Source organism: Pseudorasbora parva, chromosome 12 (assembly GCF_024679245.1).
Source record: "Pseudorasbora parva isolate DD20220531a chromosome 12, ASM2467924v1, whole genome shotgun sequence".
Lineage (NCBI taxonomy): Eukaryota > Metazoa > Chordata > Actinopteri > Cypriniformes > Gobionidae > Pseudorasbora > Pseudorasbora parva.
In genome coordinates this window covers 10,655,624-10,681,461 of record NC_090183.1, presented here as the reverse complement: position 1 = coordinate 10,681,461, position 25,838 = coordinate 10,655,624, and the positions used below count along the sequence as shown (strand labels likewise).

The 25,838-nt window shown below is 38.4% G+C and overlaps 4 protein-coding genes across 4 annotated transcripts; all 4 read right to left on the bottom strand.

Moving 5' to 3' along the window:
- Positions 1-708: 708 nt before the first annotated feature.
- LOC137093479 (uncharacterized) lies at positions 709-1,905 on the bottom strand. Its single transcript, XM_067458288.1, has one exon. The coding sequence runs from the start codon at positions 1,886-1,888 to the stop codon at positions 1,130-1,132; it is 759 nt and encodes a 252-aa protein (XP_067314389.1). The 5' UTR covers positions 1,889-1,905; the 3' UTR covers positions 709-1,129.
- Positions 1,906-7,988: 6,083 nt separating this feature from the next.
- On the bottom strand, positions 7,989-8,773 carry LOC137093770 (uncharacterized). Its single transcript, XM_067458615.1, has one exon. It carries the CDS (start codon positions 8,771-8,773, stop codon positions 8,006-8,008), a length of 768 nt encoding a protein of 255 aa, XP_067314716.1. The 3' UTR covers positions 7,989-8,005.
- Positions 8,774-11,553: 2,780 nt separating this feature from the next.
- Positions 11,554-13,636, bottom strand: LOC137093769 (uncharacterized). The gene is made up of 2 exons (XM_067458613.1): positions 13,566-13,636; positions 11,554-12,148 (listed from the first exon to the last, which is right to left on the bottom strand). The coding sequence occupies exons 1-2, from the start codon at positions 13,634-13,636 to the stop codon at positions 11,554-11,556; spliced, it is 666 nt and encodes a 221-aa protein (XP_067314714.1).
- A 7,337-nt stretch (positions 13,637-20,973) lies between these two features.
- Positions 20,974-21,920, bottom strand: LOC137093768 (uncharacterized). Its single transcript, XM_067458612.1, has one exon. It carries the CDS (start codon positions 21,918-21,920, stop codon positions 21,153-21,155), a length of 768 nt encoding a protein of 255 aa, XP_067314713.1. The 3' UTR covers positions 20,974-21,152.
- Between the last annotated feature and the right edge of the window lie 3,918 nt (positions 21,921-25,838).

Sequence of the window (25,838 nt, the reverse complement as noted above, 5' to 3'; positions counted from 1 at the left end):
TTTTAGCTTATGATTTAACTGAATCAAAGGTCAGCAGCAAGTACATTGGTTTTTATAGTATTCTGATTTTGCATTTTAATGGTTTTATTTATTTTGAGAAATACTGAATATTTTTTGTTCAAGTGATATTAGTAAATTATTTAGTACAATATCCATCATGTTTACACACAATGCCTCTTCACTTCTAGCTTTCTCAACAATGGGACAAGAGAGCTGTCAGTCAATAAATGGAAAAACAAAGTAACTTGCATTACTTCTTTGAAAAATTAACTCAACATTTTAATGTACAATTTAAAAGTAATGTGCTACTTTACTCATTACTTGAAAATGTAATCTGATTATGTAACTCAAGTTACTTGTAATATGTTACCCCCAACACTGGGCTTGCAGAGCATTCGCAGCTTATGGACCGCACACCTCTGTACAGTCGATTTTATTTCTTAGTTTAAAATTGAGCAGCTGGGCAGGCTTTGGCTTCAAGATTACTTCCTTTCATAAGCAGGGCCATTCTTATCAGCAGTGATTGTGATCAGGCACTGAGAGCAATCGCTCAACATTGAAATCTCAACATTATGCTGAATGCCATCATGAAAATAAAATGATCATCTTAAATGTTATCAACATAGGAAACATATTTAATTTAGACAAACTGTTCAAACGTATAATTTGGATGTATGTCCAAAAGTATACATAAAGAAAAGCTGTTCACATACGTGTGTTTACCTGCATTGATCATTACTGATGATTAATCATATGCATCTTAATTATACTTTGACTCATTTGAATGCAACACTTGAAAACAGAATGCAGAAGCAAATTCAACAAGGATAACAGTCACATTTCCCCTAATTACATTAAGTGCTAACAATGTATATTAATGTAAGTTAATCATTACTGGTTCTGATTAATTGATTGAAAAAATGTTTGTAAGTTGTAATACAGCCTTTCAATACTATTGATGATACATATCAGAGCAGAGCAAATTTAAAGAGTATACCATTTGATAAAAAACTGTTCTGTTCCAACACTTATGTACTTTAGAAATTAAAAATAATAAACATCATAATGAAGATATGAAGTCAGTAAAATGAAGTCAGTCTGTTCTGGTCAGCTGGTTCTGACTCCTCTCTCACACCTCTTTCAGCAGAATCCCATAAGGACGAATGGACTTCTCCACGATCTCCTTCTCTTTAGCAGCAGAGGTGCTGTCAGGAATCTCAATCAGCCAGTAGTCCGTTCTTTGGCACACTGTCCTCATGTTTGGATTGATCCTGTTCTGCATCAGGACTCTGTATCTCTTCCCGGTCTTTTTAGATGTAAATTCCTTGCTGTAGCCAGAAGCCTGATCTATGTCGTATGTTGAATAGATTCCTCTCCCGTAGAGTTGTCTAGGTCCTGCTTTGTAATGGGTTTTGACGATACCTGTAGCACCCTGAACACTGGTTCCATGATAGGACATGGGCCACTCGCCAGCCACTGAGTGACTCCTCCATCCGTCCGTGCCCAGCCAGGCGTTTCCATCAGGGTACTTGTCCAGGACTTTGAGAGCAAAGCGGTACCATCCGCATGGACGTGTATATGGCTCATTACCCCGCATGCATACTGACTTGTCACGTAAATGTGTGAAATCATAATCAAAGCGAGGTTCGAAGAATTCATCCATGTCCACAAACATCTCCTTACATACATTTAAGTTGAAACCTGCCACTGTTGCTAGTTGCAGATCTAATACATCTGCAATATGTTTGACCAGTACATTTGACAGATAATTACATATATTGAGCTCATTAGGATTCATCTTTCCTAATAATCCATTGTAAGGCTTCACAGTTGTTTCGAGGAGGGCAGACAGCACCTCCAGAACAACTTCCCTGTCCACTGTAGACATAATCCCGATTTGCAATCTTTCTGCTTATACAAACTGGTCTAGCTCTTCCTCTGCTCTGCTATAAATATGGACTTGACTATGACAAAAAGGAAGGGGTGTTTCTTTTTTACTTTCGGTTATGACGTATCGGGGTCTACAAAAGTTCAAGTGTCTGCCATGAACAACATAGTCGTTACATTTTTTAGTTTCACTATTTGAATAACTTAAAAATTTGACAAATAATTAATAAAAAAGGTAATAAATAAAGAAATACATAGCATATTAGTAGAGCATAAATTACATATATGTTGTGATTGATCTCTTATTTAATGGTCATAGGAAATTATTGTACTTAGACAATATTTTGTTTTGTACCAGGCCCAGAAATCAGTAATGCCCCAGATGCATTTTAAATTCTGCAGATAAAAGACAGTATAGCTCTAGTCAGAGGGTTGTTAAAAGTGATGTTTTCTGCCAGTGTGACTAACTTTGAAAGACAATGGACCCTATTTAAATGATTTGAGCGCATTGCTGATTGCAAATAATGAAATAACACTCATTTCTTGATCTCCGTTGTGTTTGAAGAGTGCATGTGTTGATATAATCAAATGTTTATTTTAAACCACTGGATCATTATTGAATCGCGATTCATCCGATTCTTAGCATTTAAAATCGAGTATCGGCCGAAATTTATGATTCATGATTCAAAATACATGTTTCAAGATTGATGCATATGCCTTGTCAGGATTTTTAATCGATACATCGAGAAAACGAGTGAATCGTTACAGCCCTAGTCTGTAATTCTCCAGCGAGGCATGTCCATCAAAACCCAGCGTTTTGGAGAGAGCCTCAAAAACAGTGTAGAAAATAGCCTATTACATATTAGTTATGATGTTTTTGATTGTAAAAACCATGCAAATGTCATAAGTTGACCTCAGACAACAGTATAAAAAAATAAAAAAATCCAGTTCATGACAACTTAAAAAAAAAAAAATCAAATCAAATCAAAAGATCAACTAAATACCCCATTTTTTTTTACAGTTTCCCAGTTTGTGTGTGTGTGTGTGTGTGTGTGTGTGTGTGTGCGTGCGTGCGTGCGTGTGTGTGTGTAATTTTTGTGGTTCATCAGCATTCAACATTTTGCCTGAAACAACCTTTCATTTTCTACAGAGTCAAATAAAGTCATATGGGTTTGGAATCATCCATTCAAGGGCGCAGGATTTCCTTTACGGCTGTTTACGTCCTGTCACAGGATGTCTGTGCTCAATCAACACAGTCTCCACATGTAGTGTACAACCACCAAACTGAATGTAGTGAATCATTATAATGTGCTTTGTAACATTGACGTGTCGTTTCTTGATATCTTTCAAAAGTTCACACTTACATCCAGGGGTGTAGCCATCTTTTCAGAAGTGAGGGGGACAGAAATGTCGTAATTTATTGCATCTCTTGCTTTCGGTAAGATATTAAATACACTGCTGAACAATAACCACTAAGACATATAATATTTTATGCCAATTTTATGATTGGTTTATGTACTCCAAACACTTGTGCATTAAGTCTCCATAGATTTTATGCAATGGAAAAAAATGTATCATCATTACTCCAGTGTTCAGTGTTACATGATCCTTCACTAGTCACTCATATGAGGATTTGATGCTTAACAAACATTTATGATTATTATCAGTGTTGAAAACAGTTGTGCTGCTCATGTGGCTTCATTTTTGTGGAAACCACCATACCATTCAAACATTTGTGGTAAAAATTAAAAAAGAGAGAATTTAATACTTTTATTGATCCGACGTGCATTAAATTGATCACAAGTGATATTTGTAATATTACAAAAGATAATAATTTATTTAATAAATGCAAATAAATGCTGTCCATTTAACGTTCTATCCATCAAAGAATCCTGAAAAGTAAAATGTATCATGGTTTCCACAACATTTTTAAGCAGCACAACGGTTTTAAACACAGATAATAATCATAAATGTTTCTTGATTATAAAATCCTCATATGAGAATGATTAGTAAAGGATCATGTGACACTGAAGACTGCGTAATGATGATAAATTCAGCTTTGATCACAGAAATAAATTACACTTTACTTTATATTCACATATATAGTATGCTGTTTTAACTGTATTTTTGATCAAATAAATGCAGCCTTGGTGAGCAGTCATTTAGCGCTACATTATTGATATACTTTATTGTCAGTAATAGCCTACCTTGAGATGGCTTGAACAACACACATAAAGCATATATTGTCTCAATGGTCTGAGTGTGTTAGATGTATACCTGTCTGTTGTGTTCTTTGTGTTTTGAGCATCCTTGTTAACGTGGCTGCCTCCCACGCAGAACGCTGGTTCGAATCCCGCTCGGAGCGGGTCGACTATTGGTGAGACCCAGTAAAAGTGCAAGGGATGCACAAAAATAAAAAGCACACTAATGTTTGAAAACGTTAGAGCAGTGGAAACGTGTTCTCTGGAGTGACAAATCACGTTTCTATATCTGGCAATCCTATGGCTGAGTCTGGGTTTGGCAGATACCAAATAGATCTTGCCTGACTGCTTGTGTAAAGTTTGGTGGAGGGTGGGCTATGGTGTGGGGTTGTTTGTTCAGGGGTTGGGCTTGGCCCCTTAGTTCCAGTGAAAGGAACTCTTAATGCTTCTACATTCCAAGACATTTTCCCTTCCTGTTCCGAAATGACTGCACATTAGTGCACAAAGCAAGGTCCATAAAGACATGGATGGTGTGGTATTTGGTGGTCTTTATAAAATAAAGGCAGGCAGGCTTCCCAAAACTTTTGGCAATGTATTGTATGTATATGTGTATTTCTGTTTTTGTTTTACCCCTTTGTATTCATTTGTTTAACTGTGAAATGTTAAGAAGGCACTACTATGTAAGTGCTTCATGCATAAGTGTGAGGTTAAAGATGAGGCAATTTTCAAGCGCACTCTCTTTCTCTGGATGGCATGGAAAGACGTACGCTTTTATCAGCTGTGATAAAAATGTGCTTGACTTTTTTAATTAATTATCGTTTATTGGATATTATGTTTAAAATGTGAGTAATTTTATTTTGTAAAACTGAGGTTACGTAAGTAATTGGAGACGTTCCCTTTTGATTCAGTTCACTTCAACATTGTATTTACTAATACTTATGGGGAATGTATAAAATCATGCCATGTTACCGTGAGGGATCTTGGCCCGACTAAGTATGTCAATCGTTCACACACAGAGCCATAATGAGTGTGGAATGAGATGTTTGTGCCTTCTGTTTTGCAACCATGAAATCGAAAGTAGGCTGTTAAAAAAGGACAAAGGGGTTTCAGTTTAAAAAAAAACATTCCTATGTCACGAACAGAAACAATTAAACGACAGACACAATGTTGATCAACACACCACACCCTAAGTGCTAGAAACAAAAAGTGAAATTATCTAGACCAATAGAAGAATTAGTTAGAACTAAATACAAAAATGTATTGCATGTTACATGAACAAATCTGAGAAAAATCTTATTGCTTTGTTTTCCACTCATCCAAGTCTTTTCAAGAACAGGATGCCCATCTTTGAACTTCATATTTAATTTCAGTGTTTTTTTGTTTGTTGTTTTTTTACATTTTATTGTCAGAACAAAAGTAAAGGGTTATGTTACAGAAAATCCTTGCAAAAAGTACAAATAAGAAACAGTATCTCTCATAGATAAGTGGAGTATTAGATAAGTAAAATCACATTTTAGAGAGTTAATGGATAAAGTGTTATAAACTATTGGCCACGTGAGCTTAATAGTTTCATTTTTCGTTTCAAAATGAGCAGCCTTTGCCCCCAGGACAGCAACAAAGATTTGTGGAAAATCTCTGTACTTTTTTTTTATGAGTCATCAAGCAGTCAATTCATTATTGAAATACAATATAGCTGTAACAGTTAGTCCACTAGAGACAAGTTGCAAGTTGCAGAACCCAAGTGCAGTTTTATTTACAACATCCCAAAACATGAAGACTTTGACTTTGCTAAAACACTAACCATCAGCAGGTTACAACAAATAACACTTGATCAGGACCGAGGCAAACATGAGGGCTTAAATACACAAGGACTAAGGACTAGACAAGACACACCTGTAAACAATGATAAGACAATGAGCCAATGAAAACATGACAACAGAACACAAGAGAGCTCATGCCAGGATCATATGAGGGCAAGAAATTGCATGCAGAGGTGGACAGTAACCAAGTACATTTTGAGTACTGTACTTTACTTGAGTTAAGGGACACCCTGTGGTCTCCTGGACACATGCACGCAGCGGCCAATGGCCATAGTCCACAAGAACGAAAGTGCACATAAAGTGTGCCATTTGAAATAGTAAGAGTGTAGCCTAGAAATCTAGACGCACCCTAGCGGCAGCAAATTTAATCTGCCCGCAAGTGTTGTCTAGGAACTCTCAATACCCTTCTGAGCTGTATTCCCCTCACTCTAGACGGGCCAATCACATCGTGTATAGAGTCGGCGGGCGGGGCCATAATGACGACGGCCGAGTTGCGTTTGCGTGCTTCTAGTAAACACAGAAACTGGCGAATGGCGACAGTCTTTCGAATCAGCTTTGACCGCGATTCTGGAAGACTTGGAGTTAAGCTTTTCTCTGAGAAAAGAACGGCACTGAAGTCATTCTTAAAAAGGGAAGATGTGTTCGGAGTTTAGCCGACCGGATACGGTGAATGTTTAATCTATCAACGAGCTCTGTTTCACCTTCGTTGCTCTGGTTGGTTGTAGCGCTATCCTATCGCGTGCAGAGGGAGTTTGAAAGACAACCGTTTATCCCGCCCCTCGGATTGAGCCCTGTCTATGATGAATTTCCAGACCAAACTGTCAGGTCTGGCTTGTCAGGCTAGTAAGAGTGTGCAATGTCGTGGAATGTATACGCCAAAACTCATGTTATGGCGTATATATGACACGCTCTTGGGTAGGATTAGGGTGGTGGGGTTCATATGTATAATACGCCATTAAATGCGTATCATATGCACGCGAAAAACAGCGTATAGGCACGCCAAAATGAGTTTTGGCTTATACATTCCACGACATTGAACACTTGTACTATTTATTCACATTTTGTGGAGATCTGCCTGAAGAAACATGACAGTGAACATGATAAACTTAAAAACATGAACATGAACCAACCAAAAGACAGTGACAATAGCCTATAAAAATGTCACTAGTTGCATTCAAAAATCTACGATGTGTGAGAAAGAAAAAAGAAAAACGTTTACAACCTCATTTTACTTGAATTTTTTTTTTAAAGTCAATCCGTCTCTCTTTTTTAATTTATGTATTAAGCATCAGACGAACAGTGTAATTCTTGTTACTGAACCACCAGTAGGTTGATATATTGCCATTAAACAAAAAAGACATTTCTTTAGCAGACCCATAAGCAGCAGCATGCAGTGGTTTGAGTTAGAACATTTCACACTAGCCTCAAGTCACTGAGTGCAATCTCTCGACACTTACATGACATGATGCTGAATACCTGTCTACATTTTTTTCATTATAGTCTGTGAAATAAAACACATTCTCATCTTAATTCAATTGTATTAACATGAAGGAAACTTATGTATTTAGACGAATATCAAAAGTATAAAGTGGAAACAAAGGCACAGTATATGACTAATAAAAGTAGGCCTATAGGCGTACACAATAAAGCATATCTTGTCAAACATTTGTCTTTACATAATCATTCACTGACAATGATTAATCACATACATTTTAACTATACTCTTTATTTTTCATTTAGTGTTATTTAAAACGATAAATTGCAATTGGATATTAAACTGAATACTTAGAAAATTAAACATACAATTTTAATACTTGAAATCCTGAAACATGAGGTGTTAGCAATGCAAATAAAACAAATTCTGGTTCTGAATAATTGATTGAAAAGCTTATATCATTTTCATCATTCATCTTATCACTATTGTACTTGAAAAAAAAAATCACAACCTTTCTTTACCATTGAGAATACATTTTAAAAAGGTAGAATGAATCAAATAGTTTCAACAACAAAGAGATCCTCATGTAATAATTACAACAATCGTCATAATCATCTCAGGAAAATCAACATTGAGGCGGTCAGCTGGTTCTGACTCCTCTCTCACACCTCTTTCAGCAGAATCCCATAAGGACGAATGGACTTCTCCACGATCTCCTTCTCTTTAGCAGCAGAGGTGCCGTCAGGAATCTCAATCAGCCAGTAGTCCTTTCTTTTGCAGACTTTCCTCATCTTTGGATTGATCCTGTTCTGCATCAGGACTCTGTATCTCTTCCCAGTCTTTTTAGATGTAAATTCCTTGCTGTAGCCAGAAGCCTGATCTATGTCGTATGTTGAATAGATTCCTCTCCCGTAGAGTTGTCTAGGTCCTGCTGTGTAATGGGTTTTGACGATACCTGTAGCACCCTGAACGCTGGTTCCATGATAGGACACGGGCCACTCACCAGCCACTGAGTGACTCCTCCATCCATCCGTGCCCAGCCAGGCGTTTCCATCAGGGTACTTGTCCAGGACTTTGAGAGCAAAGCGATACCATCCGCATGGACGTGTATATGGCTCACTGCCCCGCATGCATACTGACTTGTCTGTTAAATGTCTGAAATCATAATCAAAGCGAGGTTCGAAAAATTCATCCATGTCCACAAACATCTCATCGCGTAAACTCATGTACTGAAGAGTGCTCTCCACATCAGCGCTTACACCTAACAGTTTCAGGAATTCTTGACCCAATATGGCAGCAGCGATAAAATTGAATATATTGAGTTCAGGATCAGACTTTAGTGACCCCTTTAAGCCAGTGTAAGGCTTCAGGGTAGAACCTGTGAGAGCCGAGAGGGCCTCCAGAACGACTTCTCTGTCTATCGTAGACATGGTTCAGGCAGACTGCACACAATGGAATAAGTGAAACTGATTGTTGCTCTTATAGTTATTTGGGCCAAAAGGAAGTTGATATGCATTATATTTGTTTTACAGCAGAGCTTGTAAACAGGCAACAATGCAATAAAACATTATGACACACATTCTTGACCTTGTTTATAACGCACTAAATGTTTCAGCTGAGATTACAAAAGAGAAACCAGTGATCATATTTTCGGGGGGTTTAGGCCTTCAGAAAAAATGGCATTATACATAATTACAAAGAAATAAAAGAGGGTGTGACATGTTCAATACTCTGACACAGTACTTCTCAAACACTGACAGAACTGTATATTTGCATGTATTTCAGTTCTACTGTACATTCTTCAGTTTCCTGTAAATCACAGCCAATATTTTCCCTCTGGCTCAAACAGTGTATTTATTACAGTTATTACAGAGTTTTTGGAGCACTTGACTAACATTCTAAACACTTGTCAAAATCTGCTAAGGGTTAATAATGGAACAACAGATTAAAAGGGATTTTCACTATTATTTACAACACACATCTGCAGTTTTCATGGGTTTAAATCATATATATATATATATATATATATATATATATATATATATATATTTTTTTTTTTTTTTTTTTTTATATTTTTTTTTTTGTAAAAGAGGATAAAAACAGCTTGCATCAAACCCACTCTTTTGGTCAAAAAACAAAACAAATTTGCGACAGCTGAAAGTAACATTTTTGACCAACCGAACGTCAGTCTCTGAGGAACATGTCCTTTATTTAACCCACAAAATAAACTTCAGTAAAAATAAGCATAATGAATTGGTGTGTGACAAAACAATTAGCTCACATGACGAGACATGAGATCGGGTTTACGAGAACAAGATGAGATTTTGCACAGTATTTTTAAGAAATCTATTTCATGACTGGATAAATAGTGTGCAGGTGCATTTTGAAATATTTTAACTTATCATTGTGTAATTTCAGTTCTACTTTCTGAGTATGAATTATATGCACTGAAAGATATAACAATATACAACCACTGTAAAAACTTCAGAAAAGACTTCAGTACTGGGTGTGTTTAAACTGGGTCATTTGTAGCAGAAATGTGAAATTATTTTTGAATGTAGTGCCTTAGACCAGACTTAGAGAAAAGCCAGAAAATGCATTTTTGTTTCATGTGGATGAAAGACAACTCCCTGAATGCACTTGCTTCGCAGCCCTACGAGGCCACTCCCAAAGCCACCGCCACTGGATCACTTACCCACCATGGCACTGCCCCTACCATTCTGTTAATTTTCATAATAATAAAATCCTTTAGTTCAGTTAGAGAACAGACATTACAATTAAACAAATGTATGTGTCTGTTCAATATAATGTGAGTGAGCTGAGCGAGTGTCACGGCAAAAACGCAGCCGGAGTCAGATTACATTCATCACGAGAGCAAAGAGCTGAGAGGAGCTGAGGTGAGTGCGGGCGCAACATACATTCAGTGTGTTCAGTCTGACGCGTTTTCAGATTGAAAAGTTAAATCACTCACTTTGCCCAGCACCGCTCCGTTTACATGAATGGCCGCGGCTGCCTGAGCCGAGCATTGTGAGTGCGATCCCACACCCCATGCTCACACCCGAGTGTTTGCTTCATGTTATCCGTTATTCATTCATTCTGTGTTATGGGTTTATTTCGTGTCTATTCACCGATAGTGTGCGGATGTATATGACTTAATGACTATGAGTATGTATTTGAGTGAACTTGAATGTACATACATGGCATGAATAGAATACACTGCTCAAAAAAAATTAAAGCAACACTTTGAAAACACATCAGATCTCAAATGGTGGAAAATATCATATTATACCAACCTATTCTGCACTGAGACAACGCAGAGCCTGGCAAACGACTGACGTAATATGACGCGTAAAAAAACATTTCCTTTTTACTAAACAGCCATTTTATCTACTAAATTTGTGGTCTTATGTCTTTTAAAAACATTTTAAATCCTGCATTACCTTTTCATATGGTATTTTAATAAAAGTTTGTATTCATTAAAAAAATGTAACCTGCAATATGGCCTTTAAAGCAGTCATAAGCAGCAGCAGGCAGTGGTTTGAGGGAGAAGATTTAAAGTCTCAAGTCTGTGGCCAGGGGAAGGCCCCAAAACCCAAGAGTGTGCGATCTCTCAACACTAACATGACATGATGCTGAATAGCTGTCTAAAAATAAAATTATTATTTTTTTAAATAAAGCACATTTTACACCTTTATACAATTTTATTAACAAGGAAACATCTTGCATTTAGACAAATTATTCAAAATTAGGCTATAAAGTGATAAAAACAGCAACAGCAACACAAGGCAACACATATTGGTTTACATAATCACTGACAAAGATTAATCATATGCATTTTAACTATACTCTTTTTATGTTTTATTTTATTTTTATTATTTAAAATGAAAAAAAATGCATATTAGATATTAAACTGAATACTCAGAACACTAAGCACAATTGTAATACTTGAAATCTTGAAACATGAAGTGCATGAAATTAAAAATGTCTGGTTCTGAATAATTGATTGAAAATCAGACTTGGAAAAGAATCACAACCTTTCTTTACCTTATTTGAATTAAGGAAGAGAAAATGTTAAAAAGGCAGAATAAATCAAATCAAAATGTATCCAGAAGAGATCCTCATGTATAAAAATGAACAATAATTACAACAATCGTCATAATCATCTCAGGAAACTCAACATTGAGGCGTTCAGCTGGTTCTGACTCCTCTCTCACACCTCTTTCAGCAGAATCCCATAAGGACGAATGGACTTCTCCACGATCTCCTTTTCTTTAGCAGCAGAGGTGCCGTCAGGAATCTCAATCAGCCAGTAGTCCGTTCTTTGGCACACTTTCCTCATGTTTGGATTGATCCTGTTCTGCATCAGGACTCTGTATCTCTTCCCGGTCTTTCTAGATGTAAATTCCTTGCTGTAGCCAGAAGCCTGATCTATGTCGTATGTTGAATAGATTCCTCTCCCGTAGAGTTGTCTAGGTCCTGCTTTGTAATGGGTTTTGACGATACCTGTAGCACCCTGAACGCTGGTTCCATGATAGGACATGGGCCACTCACCAGCCATTGAGTAACTTCTCCATCCACCCGTGCCCAGCCAGGCGTTTCCATCAGGGTACTTGTCCAGGACTTTGAGACCAAAGCGGTACCATCCGCATGGACGTGTATATGGCTCATTACCCCGCATGCATACTGACTCGTCACTTAAATTTCTGAAATCGAAATCAAAGCAAGGTTCAAAGAATTCATCCATGTCCACAAACATCTCATTGCGTAAACTCTGCATGTACTGAAGAGAGCTTCCCACATCACCGCTAAAACCAAAAAAAATTTAGGCACAGTATGGCAGCAGTGAAAAAGTGATATATACTGAGTACAGTATAAGAATCCAGTGATCTGTTTGATCCAGTGTAAGGCTTCAGAGTAGTAACTCCGTTCATCGTGGTTCAGGCAGGCTGCACACAATGGAAAAAGTCAGTGTTGCTCTTATAGTTACAGTCAAACCAAACATTATTAAAAAAGACCAGTGGGTGCAGAATACTATAGTTCATTAAGTGAAGATAGCAAAATAAAGCATTCTGTGACATATTATACCCAAATATTCTTCATACAGTGGACTACCAGTTAAATTTATTTTTAAAAAATTGGGACCAAAATTATTTAGACATTTTGACCTGAGGATGTTTTATTTAAGTGTTTTTTTTTTCTTTAAAGGTGCACTATGCAACTTTTCCATCCGCTATAGGGCGCCTATTAAAAACAAAGGAGTAGTTCGATGGCCAAGTTTGAGCGCAGCATCTTGGGATATGTTGTCTTTACCTCACAGCCGGTGGGAAAGAATCGGGATAGGACTGGGGCAGAAATTGACGGATGCTGTTATTACAGTTTTTCTCGATTGCTTAAACACATTTCTTGAAACTATGCCTCATATTCTCAAAACTATAAACACAAATCCATAACGTCTCACCCAGTTTCCCAAACAACCTATTTTCAGGTCAAAATGAAGCTCTACACTCAAAACCATTCACTCTTGCTGAAAAACCAAACTTTGCCCTCAGACAAGACACACAAGCCCTCAAAATCACACACACTACAACATAGTCTAACACACTGGTGCAATAAATTCAAAACAACATTTCCAAAACTTGTAAGTTATGTTACTTGTGGTTCCCCTCCTCTCAAACCTTTTCACATGATGAACAAAAGACACAACCAATGGATACATTGGCACATTTTTATTCATTCATTCATACTACACAGTACAAAAAAAACAAAAACAAAAAATTGTATTCCGCCTCAGCCTCCCGTCTTTGGTCTGGGTCAGGCCAGAGAATCTCATCCACATCACAGGCTATATTAGCCCTAGCCTGGCAGCGGCGGTAAAATCCTCTTGCATGCCTGATCCACCCCTGGCACGCATCTACTGACACATGGCCTGGACGAGGTGAACAAGCATCAAGGTTCTCGATCATACACTTTCCACTAGTGTTGTAGTCAAGACCACCTAAACCGAGACCAAGACAAGTCCAAGACTTTAAAGGGCCGAGACCAAGACAAGACCAAGACTTTGAAGGGCCGAGACCAAGACAAGACCAAGACTTTGAAGGGCCGAGACCGAGTCAAGACCAAGACCAGTGCATGTCCCCACACTTATGATAAAATGTGGAATATGGATATGATTGGCACTTCTCTCGTATGATCAACTAAACTGGCTCTAATTTCATCCGAGACTGCTTGTCGTCTTCCTCCTCCTCCTCCTCCTCCTCCTCCTCCTCCTCCTCCTCTCCCTCCTCCTTCACCATGTCCTCTTCCTCCTCCTTCACCACCCACGCCCTTGCGAAAGGAAAATATATTTACCAATATATTATTTTGAAATATATTATAATATATTGTAAATACATGGAATAATATATTGATGGTATAATACAATATATTTTATAGTCCTGTAATATATTGCAAAATATACAAATGATTGCCGCTTTCATATATTGTAATATATTGGAGAATATAAATATTAAATCCCATATATGTGAATATATTGCCTAATGTATTACATGATATTTTCCAATATACTGCAATATATTTTTGTTTCGTTAGGGCGTCCTCTTCCTCTCCCTCCTCGACCTTTTCCTTCATTTCTTTGAGGATCCATTGTTCCAAATCTCAAATGAACTGACTCTGGCACTTTTATGTATCTTGAAAGTTCTGATTGATGTGTGTTCAATTTTGACTCTTAGTGTTTTCACCTGGGTAATTGTGTGCTAATTGAGCTGAAACTATGCTGACTTGAGTGAACAATATTGAATGCTAGTGCTTTCTAAATGACCACATGGTCTAGGCAATGAGAAATTAAGGGATTTGTGTGTAGAGTTTTGCAGTGAGAGTTCAACAAATCTGACTCATGTGTCAAAACAGGGAATAGTGTTTATAGTTTAGTGAAATGGGTGTGCTTTTTGATAAATGGCGTTATGGTTTTGAAATTTTAGTTCAAAAGCCTGGTTATAGTGTTTAAGCAATCGAGAAAAACTGTAACATTACTGTAGCAGAGCAGGACAGTGTTGTGGAACTGTGCAAGGCTGCTGGAGCGATTTTTAATGAGCTGAACAACACACCTCGCGGGCAGCAGGACTTTTATTATGACGGGACACAGTCACCGGGCAGCGATATTCTATGGATAGTAGGGGAATAGCCTGACAAGCCTGACCCACATCAAGATGTTTGGTCTGGAAACTCACCATTGACAAGACTCAATCAGAGGGGCGGGGTAAACGGTTGTCTTTCAAACTCCCTCTGCACGCGATAGGATAGCGCTACACCAACCAGAGCAACAAAGGAGAAGTGGAGCTCTTGATGGATTAAACATTCTCCATATCGGGTCGGGAAAACTCTGAACATATCTTCCCTTTTTAAGAATGACTTCAGTGCCATTCTTTTCTCAGAGAAAAGTTTAGCTCCAAGTCTTCCAGAACCGTGGTCAAAGCTGATTCGAAAGACCGCCGTTCGCCAGCTTCTGTGTTTACTAGAAGCACGCAAACGCAACTCGGCCGTCGTCATTATGGCCCCGCGCACCGACTCTATACACGATGTGATTGGCCCGGCAAGAGTTAGGCGATTACAGCTCAGAAGTGTATTGAGAGTTGCTAGACGACACTCGCGGGCAAATTAGATTTGCTGCCACTAGGGTGTGTCTAGATTTCCAGGCTAGTAGGGGAAGGTACCGATCCTTTGTCTATGATTGGCTAGAAGGGCTCTCCTCCGATTGGGTACATGGCAGGCTGTCAGCTAGTCTGCTTTGTCTGTTTTGATCATCTTTACAACAGAAGTAAACAAAGTCAATCCAACATATACCGAGCGCCGGCGCTATTTCCGTATGAGGTAAGGCAGCTCTGTTTAGATACATTTGAGTGTGGTGAAAATTATGTTATGACGTTGCTCTGTGCGTTCTCTCGGCAGCTGCTTTGACATTTGTTGCACACTGCTAAAAGTAAAGCATTCTGCAGAATAAAACCGGAAACCGAGGGTAACGCAGATATGACGCAATTGACAGGCGTCATCTGACCTCCCGGCTCCTTGGTTAAAATAGCAATTTTCTCACAATTTACAAATAGTTGGAAACATTTGGAATGTTGTAAGTAGGACATTTTACTGCAAAAATACTACATAATCCACCTTTAATTGTCAATGCGACGTTTTACACCACAGACTGTCACGGTTTATGGGTTCAGTGATTCATTCTCTCCTTGGCCCTCATTTATCAAAAGTGCGTACACCAAATTTCCAGCGTACACCTTGTGTACACCCAAACCCACGGTGACTTTGAGATTTATCAATATGGACGTTAGCGTACGGCACGCTCAAATCCTACGCCAGCTCAGGAGGTGGTGTACGCACGTTTGAGTTAGTGGGGAAATGCGCAGAAAAGCAATTCCTAACACCAAAACGCACTGACAAGATATGCTATATGACCCACTGTTAAAAACCACAACAACAACATTCAGTGTTGATTTTTGTGCAACATGAACGTCAATGTTTAATTTGTGTGACTTTACCAAAGCGTTTGATTTGTAGGCATATGTATTCCTCCAGTCGCGAGCCTGTGCGCTTTATCTGACGGTTCAGGCCCGCCTGGCCCGGCAGCTGCGCACGGACTGGGACTAAAATAATTCAGACTGACAAAATAATAAAAATGACCTTCTTCTTTTAAATAATATTAAAATCAATAATAACGAAATTCTTCTTCTAAATAACAAGCGTCGTTAAGAATAAGAATAATAAGAATAAGAATCATACTAATTGTCATGTAATTATTAATGTGAATGAATGGTACTCCACATCACATCATCATCACTGTCGTACACCCCAATACATGCCGTGATACGAAATTAAATGCTAATTGTTTCAAAACGTGCTGTAAAATAATGCATTGTGATGGTAATTTATCATCGAACAGCAATTTAAACTGCTGGAGTGCGCTTCTCAACCCCCACACTATTAACAGTAGGCTACTCGTTATTTGGGTCCATATTTTGTTTTTGTAGGTGCCTTTATTCCCACTCTTTAAACTCTCAAATAAAACAATTTCGGGTTTTTTTTTTTCCACTTCCCTGGTGATGGTCTCGATGGGCACGTCTCAATCATCTCACTAGTTCACGAGTCAGAGCACTGATCCGAGAGTCAGCCCATTGACTTATGTCCTAATCAGTGCCCTGACTAGTGGACTAGTGAGATGACTGAGACGCGTCCGATCTCCACGTCGGAGAAGTTTCGCTTCTTTGCCGTCTTCTTTTGTCCATGGCGTAAAATGAGGGCGTGGGGGAGGCGGAGACTTGAATATATAGGGGCGTGTTATTCTAATGACGATCGTTTTCAGCCGCCGCATTTATCAAGGGCAGGTATTGCGTACACCTGGATTGCAGAGGTGCGCACAGCTTCATAATTCAGGCGGTGAGAGGAGTGTAAGCATAATCTTACGCCAACACACCAGTTTCTACGCAAGATTGATAAATGAGGGCCCTTGTGTTTGTGTGGTGGTGTTGGAGGCGTGGCTACTGATTGCTCATCTCCTCACCATCCCCAGCTGGACCTGATTATCTCCCCTATTTGTTCACCTCTCTCTCTCATTATCATTGTCACATCGTTACAGACTTCCCTTGTGCGCGCGCGCGCACGTTCCTGATCTCTGAGGTTCTTGGTCTGGTCTTCTTCTTTCCTGGAGGCTTGTTCGTCGTTAAATTGCCAATTGCGTCCCTGCGTCACAGCCTTGCACGCCTGCATCTCCTGCCTGAGATCCTGTCTGACCTGCTGCTTGAGACTTCCTGTTAATCTTCCTTTTTGTGAGACTTGTCAATAAACATTCTAAATCGCTATTGGGTTCTGTGTATTTTTCCCGTACACCCAGGCTGACACAGACTGAACAGAGTTTAGCATTGCTTGGGAATTGGTTGACCTAAATTGGTATTATCTAATTGTGTACTTAAAGGGGTACTTCAGCGCTGGGAAGATGAATCTGTATTTAAACTGGGTCATTAATGTAGTAGAAATGTTAAATTATTTTTGAATTTGGTGCTTTCTAGACTGAGAAAAGACAGAAAATGTATTTTTGTCTCATGGGGATGAAAGACTACAATTCACAGAATGCTTCGCTGCCCTGTGAGGCCATTCCCAAAGCCACCGCTGCTGGATTACAGTGACTGAGTTCAGAAAGTACAATTAAATACTGAACGTGTGTTCAATATAACGATCGAGTTGCCGCGTGAGTCTCACAGCAGACTCAGATTAGGAGTCAGATTACATTTAACGTCATAAATGAGTTGATGAGCTCTCATGATGAGAGCTGAGGTAATCGCGACCACATTCGCGGCATACATTCACAACGCGTTTTCAGTTCATGCCTTTGGAAGCTTAACTTTCATAGAAATTAATTTGAGAAGTTAAAACACTTACATTGCTTAGCATCCGTTTAAATTAATGCCTGTAGCTGTGAGCTGAGCTGTGCTGTAAGTGTGATCTCCATTTCCCATGCACGAGATGAAAACATGCGGAAATGGCTCCCTCTGCTGGCTGTAGTCTTTAGCCTCTGGGCAATCATTCCTCTCGTGACGCAAATATCGTCAATTTGCGTCACGAGAGGAATTTTTCCAGAAATAAAATGCATAAATCTGTCTCAGGGGGATATAAGACGGGGGAGCATGATCATTTGAATATACTCCAGGGTTTCTACTGATACAAAGCCATATGCTAATCGCTGAAGTAACCCTTTAAATTTAACTTCTGACAGCTGATTGTAATAAATTACACTTTTCTATCAAAGTTATCTAACAGCCAAGATGATTTTGTTCTGACACAGTCTAACTCATGAGTTCTTGTCATATTTTATCATTTTCTAAGCTATAGCGAATAAACAGTGATGTTGAAGGTGACCGAATACATTTTGGTTTTACTGTATATTAACTGAAAGGAAGTTAAGGAAATTGATATGTATTACGTTTGCTTTACAGCAGAGCTTGTAAATGTGCAATAATGCAATAAAACATTATGACACTCACATTCTTGATCTTGTTTATGATGGACTATGTTTCAGCTGAGATTACAAATGAGAAACTAATTATCATATTTTTCTGGGGATGGTTTTTAATGCATTCCTCTCTCTCTCTCTCTCTCTCTCTCTCTCTCTCTCTCTCTCTCTCTCTCTCTCTATATATATATATATATATATATATATATATATACACTTCTCATTTCAGTTTTCTTTTTTTTTTCACTATTATTTTTACACAGTTCTGAATTTTCATGGGTTGTTGGTTTTGTAGTATTTTCTATGACTAAATAATCCAGTACACATTTCCAAACCCAGCACAAATCAAAGATCTGCCCATACCTTTAAGTTTGAGAGCGCTGCCCGAAATATCAGGGGGCGACCGTACCAAACTTAGCCAAGGTCCGGTCCTCTATGGAGTTTCAGTATTCAGGTTCAGATAATAGGTATGAAGAAAATAATCTTTAAAGATGTAAAAAAAAAAAAAAAAATCTGCCCATTTAAAGGCTTTGGTTTACTTGCAGTTTCAGAATAAAAATTCCAACATAAAAACAAGTAATCTTCACCTCAAGGTTCAGCCTCAAACACAGATATTTTATAGTTCATACAGAAGCACAGGATTAAAACCCTCCCATCATAGATCTTATTTGGACACACAAGCTTAACTACTTTCTACTAGTCATGGCTTGTCAAAAGTCAAAATTTCCAACTACCTCCTGGTATTCTTTTTTGTCTTTGCTGTTTCTGCAAAGCACTCATGTCAAATGCAAATGCATCTGTTTTGCTCAGAATTTCTGCAATGGATTTATTGTGAGAATGCACTATATCATTTGGGTCATCTGACCTCACAATAAAAAAAATGTACATTAAAACCACTCATTTAGTTAAAAAAACACCACATTAATTTTTAAAAATGTCAACACATTTGCAACAGCTGAAAGTAACTATTTTTGACCAACCAAATATCAGTCTCTGAGTAACGTCCTTTATTTAATCCACAAAATAAAATGAATTCCGTTAAAATAAGCATAATAAATAGATGTGATGAGACAATTCGCTCATCCTCAATGACGAAATTCATAACTGAATCTTGTAATGAATGTCATTTCAGATCTACTTTCTGAATATGAATAATTATATGCATTGAAAGGCAACAATACAAGCAGCGTAAAACGGTTCAGCCACAAATTCAACTGACATGGCTTCTCTAATGTATGATTTCACAGTCTCTTCAGACGACACTGTACGTGAAGTATAATCTTCCAGAACTTCTGACTGAGGCTGTGGGGACTGGGGAGTTCAGGAGTCACAGGTGTGTAGTCAGGTCGGCACACTCTCTTGCAGGGACTGAGGAGAACGGACAACAGAGGAGTGTGTGCAGTGTTCTCATGAAGTGCTAATACTCAGGTGAGAGGGAACAAGTGGATGGAGCTGAAGGATCAATCTCTTTAGTGCTTCATTCTCAGTTTTATACTGAGACACCACATTTTTGAATTTTATATTTAATTTCAGTGTTATTTTTAGATTTTCTAGTCAGAAAAAAGTAAAGGGTTATATTCCAGGAAATCATGGCACACAAAGGAAAAAAACAGTATCTATCTTGTATGATAGATAAGTAAAATTGCGTTAAGAGTAAATTGAAAAAGTGTTATAAACTAATGGCCACATGAGCTTAATAGTTTCATTTTTAGTTTCAAAATGAGCAGCCGGGCAGCCTTTGGCCTCAAGCCTGCAAAAGTCATTTGTTGGAAAACCCAGGATTTCCTTTTATAAGGAAACAAGCAGGTCGATTTTTAACATTCATTCGTTTCTAACAGTGATAAGAATAACAGAATACACAGAGGGTGAACCAACTGCAAAATGCAAAGGAGGTACTGCACATTCCAGCATAAATGCTCATGTTTACTACTACTTTAAGAAGAACATTCCTCTGTGTTTTTGAAACCAAACCTGTATTTTGACAGGTTATTGTGAAGTCCATTCTTCTGTGTGTAGGCCTTTATAAGATGGTGAAATCATATAAAGTTTTATAAAGTGAAAATTTTGGTGTGATTTTTACAAAGTGACTCCAGACTCAGTATTGGAGAAAGCAGGTTATGTGACATACTAAGTTACGGAGTTACTAAGTTTTGATCATGTCTTATTTTAGTTGCAAACAGAGTAAACTTTCAACTTTTTAAGCATAGTCTCATTTGAAATAAACCACATCTTTATTCAATTTGTTTATTAATATGAAGGAAATTCATATTGTATTAAGACAAATTGTTCAAAAGTATAAAGTGGAAACAAAAGCAACTATATGTCCAATAAAAGTAGGCTATAGGCGTACACAAAAAAGCAAATCAGGCAAATATTTGTCTTTACATAATCAATCAAACAGAGATTAATCATTTTTACCATATTTCATTTTACAAAAAAAAACAAAAACATTTTATTTAAAATTATAAAATTGCAGATATTAACCTGATTTCCGAGAAAAATAAACTTACAATTTTACTTTGCAAATTACAATTTTCTAGTTTAGAATAATTGATTGAAAAGCAGATGTATTTTCATCATTCATCTTATTAATACTGTACTTCAAAAAAAAATTCACAACCTTTCTTTACCATTAAGAATACATATTCAATTAGATTTAAGGCAGATCAAATTTTAAAAGGTAGAATAAATCAAATAGTTTCAACAAGAAAGAGATGTATTTAAATGAACAATAATTACAACAATCGTCATAATCATCTCAGGAAAATCAACATTGAGGCGGTCAGCTGGTTCTGACTCCTCTCTCACACCTCTTTCAGCAGAATCCCATAAGGACGAATGGACTCCTCCACGATCTCCTTCTCTTTAGCAGCAGAGGTGCCGTCAGGAATCTCAATCAGCCAGTAGTCCTTTCTTTTGCACACTTTCCTCATCTTTGGATTGATCCTGTTCTGCATCAGGACTCTGTATTCCTTCCCGGTCTTTCTAGATGTAAATTTCGTGCTGTAGCCAGAAGCCTGATCTATGTCGTATGTTGAATAGATTCCTCTCCCGTAGAGTTGTCTAGGTCCTGCTTTGTAATGGGTTTTGACGATACCTGTAGCACCCTGAACACTGGTTCCATGATAGGACACGGGCCACTCGCCAGCCACTGAGTGACGCCTCCATCCATCTGTCCCCAGCCAGGCGTTTCCATCAGGGTACTTGTCCAGGACTTTGAGAGCAAAGCGGTACCATCCGCATGGACGTGTATATCGCTCATTACCCCGCATGCATACTGACTTGTCTCTTAAACGTCTGAAATCATAATCAAAGCGAGGTTCGAAGAATTCATCCATGTCCACAAACATCTCATTGCGTAAACTCATGTACCGAAGAGCGCTCTCCACATCCCCTCTAGCACCTAACTGTTTCAGGAATTCTTGACCCAATATGGCAGCAGCGATAAAATTGTATATATCGAGTTCAGGATCAGACTTTAGTGACCCCTTTAAGCCAGTGTAAGGCTTTAGGGTAGAACCTGTGAGAGCCGAGAGGGCCTCGAGAACGACTTCTCTGTCTATCGTAGACATGGTTCAGGCAGGCTGCACACAATGCATAAGTTTCAAAAACTTTTCTATTTATATGGAAAGAAATGAGGAAGTTTGTATCAATACAGGTCAAACACGTTTCAAATGAATGCTTTTTTTCCAAGCAGATCAAAACAGACGGAGAAGATGGAGACACCCCTGAAATATGCAAAAATTTAAACACACCCTATGTGCTAAATTAAATCTAGACATTAATGAGTTACAATAAGGAAAGAGCTCATTTAGGCTATATCTTTATAAATGAAAGCAAACAGGGCTTGGGTTTAATCTTCTTTACATACACTTTTGAACAAAAAAAAAAGAACATTTTCTAGTGACTGATCACATATACATTTTTTAGTTGGCCAAATTGAATTTGAACTAAAGTGCATCAATTCACAGAAATTCAATTTGGCCAATTTAGATGTGATCAGTCACTAGAATATGTTCAATTGGCAACATTCATTTGTTTTTACAGTGTATTTGTATGCTATTTCAATTCCTTAAAAGGGTACTTTAGCGCTGGGAAGATGAATCTGTATTTAAACTGGGTCATTAATGTAGTAGAAATGTGAAATTATTTTTGAATTTGGTGCTTTCTAGACTGAGAAAAGACAGAAAATGTGTTTGTCTCATGGGGATGAAAGACTACAATTCCCAGAATGCTTCGCTGCCCTAGCTGTGAGGCCACTCCCAAAGCCACCGCTGCTGAATCACTTTTACTTTCCTACCACCGCGTTCATCTTCATAAAATCAGTTCAGTTAGAGAACAGACAATATATTGTGATTTAGCCGCTGAGGAAGTGTCACAAACGCAGCAGGAGTCAAATTAAATACATTCGTGATGAGCTGAATGAGCTCTCGTGATGAGAGGGCAAGTAAACGCGTCCACGCTCGCGGCAGTAGTTCTGAGCGCGTGTTCAGTCTGGCGCATTTTCAGTTCATGCCTTTGAAAGATAAACTTTCATTGGAATTAACTTGAGAAGAAAAAATACAGACTTTGCTCTGCTGGCCGCACCGTTAATATGAAAACCATAATAAGTTGACTGAACTCAATTGATTTGAGTAAATTCGTTTCCTCAATTGAATTGAATAATGGAGTCTCCCAAAACTTGTATATTTAAGCTCACTTAACTTGGTGCTCACGTTCACTGTACTTAAATTGTTAAGTTCACCAAACTGGGTAAACCAGAAGTTCAGTACATCATGCTGGGTACAACCAATCAAAACTTCAACATGCATTGCAGCATGAATAAATTATTCATCTGAATTGTGACACATTTTCTTTGATTTTTACTATTTGCTTTTACTTTTGCTCATTTGTTCTGATGTTTTTGTATCTTGTTTTATGTTCAGAGTTGACCTGTTTATCGGATTTTTTTTTTGTCACCATTGTAGATTCATATGCGGATTCTTGATGTCTGTGCATGTCTAACTTATGCCGTAGGTTTAAACATTTTGTGCACAAAAAATAAAATAATAAATTGTTCAATTGCCACTAGAGAGTAAAGAATCTCATGGATATTTTTATTAATATTACAAAACTGATTTGACAACCAGAGCATTAGACTCTGCATGAGATCAGGGATGATGTAATCATAATCAATAAATAAACAACATCACTTGATTATATTTTCTCTTGACTTTGTGTTCCATAACAAATGTGCCTCAAAAACACAAAGCAGCCAAAGAAACACTAATATTACATAGTCAAGGGTCAAGAGCCCAACTAAAGCAAACACTTATCTCAATCATGATGACTTCAAACGAAATTATTATTTCCATTAAAAAAGAAATAAAGTCAGTCTGGTTAGTTATAAGTTAGTTCACAGATTATTATTATGTTTAGTACTTACGAATTTTTACTTACCGATTTTAAGATTGCACACAATGAAAAAGTCTCCATCTTAATTTGAATCAGCAACAAAAAAGGATCACCTTTTGTAAATGTCCTCCAATCAGTGAATTAGTTCTTGTTGCCAGACAGAACTCCTTGCATGGCCAATCACATCAAAGCAAGACCAGAGTAAGCTATTTTAATTAATTATGATTTTGAGTTCATTCAACTTGAAATCTTAAGTTTATGTATTTTGTAGGTTAATAAGTTATACTAACTTATATTTTTGAGTTTTTGGACTAAACTAGTAATATTTAGTCAAGATTTCTTGATTTGTTTAAGTAAAGACAACATTAGGGTTTACAGGCTGTGAGCTGAGCTGTGAGTGCGACCCCATCCCGTGCGAGTTGAAAACATGTGGAAATGGCTCCCTCTGCTGGCTGTAGTCATTAGCGTCTGGCCAAGCATTTTACGGATGACGCAAATTGATGAAATTTGCGTCACCGGAGTAATTTTTCCAGAAATAAAATTCATAAATCTCTCGTCTCATGGGGATATAAGAGGGGGGAGCACAATTATTTGAATATACTGCAGGGTTTCTACTGATAGAAAGCCATATGCTAATCACTGAAGTAACCCTTTAATTTCCAATTACTGCTGGCATCTTTATTCACTGTATTTTTTATTTATTTTTATATTTCAATATTTGCCACACTGTGATCTGGGAAATGCCAGGTAGAGTCTGAAGAGTTAAATAAAAATAATTTCAGCCAGTGATCACCTTTTTGGTTAGCCTGACAAGCCAGACCCACATCAAGATGTTTGGTCTGGAAACTCACCATTGACAGCTCAATCCGAGGGGTGGGATAAACGGTTGTCTTTCAAACTCCCTCTGCACGCAATAGGATAGCTTTTCAACAAACCAGAGCAACGAAGGTGAAGCAGAGCTAGTTGAAAGATTAAACTTTTGTCGTATCCGGTCGGCAAAACTCTGAGCACATCTTACCTTTTTAAGAATGACTTCAGTGCCGTTCTTTGTTCTTTTCTCAGAGAAAAGCTTAACTCCAAGTTTTCTAGAGTCACGGTCAAAGCCAATTCGAAAGACCGCTGTTCGCCAGCTTCTGTGTTTATTAGAAGCACGCAAGCGCAACTCGGCCGTCATTATGTATTACTTTTTGGATGTATTTCAATGCATGTATTTTGGATGTATTTCATACTTTTTGGATGTATTTCAATAATGATTTTTATACATTATATAGAAATAAAATAGGGTGTGAGACATTGTGGCGACTGTCGCGAGAGCAGTTGTGCGAACACAGGGACATGGTGCTCAGTCACCTTAGCCAGTTGGGGCTTCGGGTCAGCTGGGAAAAAGTAAACCCTGCCCCACGCAGAGGATCTCTTTTCTCGGGTTGGAGCTGGATTCAGTCGCCCTGACATTGCGTTTCACTGAGGAGCATGTCCAGTTGGTGTTGAACTGCTTGAATTTGTTCAGATGCAAGACAACGGTCCTACTGAAACATTTTCAGAGGCTCCTGGGCATATGGCATCCGCAGTAACACCACTCGGATTGCTCCATATTACACTGATTCAACGCTGGCTACACAACTGAGTCTCGAGATGGCCATGGCACAGCTGTTCCCTCTGTGTCTCAGTGATGCAGAGGTGCCGCCAAACCTTCAGCCCGTTGTCGGACCCTTCATTTCTATAGGCAGGAGTGCCTCTAGAACAAGTGTCCAGGCATGCGGGCTTGCAGTTTCAGGTCTGTGGATGGGGCCTCAACTGCAATGGCATATCAAATGCCTGGAGTTGTAAGCAGTTCGTCTTGCTGTAGGCCGCTTCAAAATGCCGCTACATGGCAAGCGCTGTCTGGTCCGTACGGACAGCACTGTGGCCGTTGCGTACATCAACAAACAGGGTGGTCTACGCTCCTGTTGCATGTCACAACTCGCCCGCCACCTCCTGTTATGGAGTCAGAAGCATCTGAAGTTGCTTCGTGCCATTTACATTCAGGGCCTGCTCAATTGTGCAGCCAACAAGCTCTCACGACAGCCAGTGCTCCCGGGAGAGTGGAGTCTCCATCC

What these genes read in the sequence shown, in the direction of transcription:
- LOC137093479 (XM_067458288.1), bottom strand. Translation starts at nt 1,888, where the DNA reads ATGTCTACAGTGGACAGGGAAGTTGTTCTGGAGGTGCTGTCTGCCCTC.
- LOC137093770 (XM_067458615.1), bottom strand. Translation starts at nt 8,773, where the DNA reads ATGTCTACGATAGACAGAGAAGTCGTTCTGGAGGCCCTCTCGGCTCTC.
- LOC137093769 (XM_067458613.1), bottom strand. Translation starts at nt 13,636, where the DNA reads ATGGTGAAGGAGGAGGGAGAGGAGGAGGAGGAGGAGGAGGAGGAGGAG. An exon ending in GAGGAGGAAGACGACAAGCA is followed by an intron (nt 12,149 to 13,565) that starts GTCTCGGATGAA and finishes TTTTGGTTTTAG; the next exon opens with CGGTGATGTGGGAAGCTCTC.
- LOC137093768 (XM_067458612.1), bottom strand. Translation starts at nt 21,920, where the DNA reads ATGTCTACGATAGACAGAGAAGTCGTTCTCGAGGCCCTCTCGGCTCTC.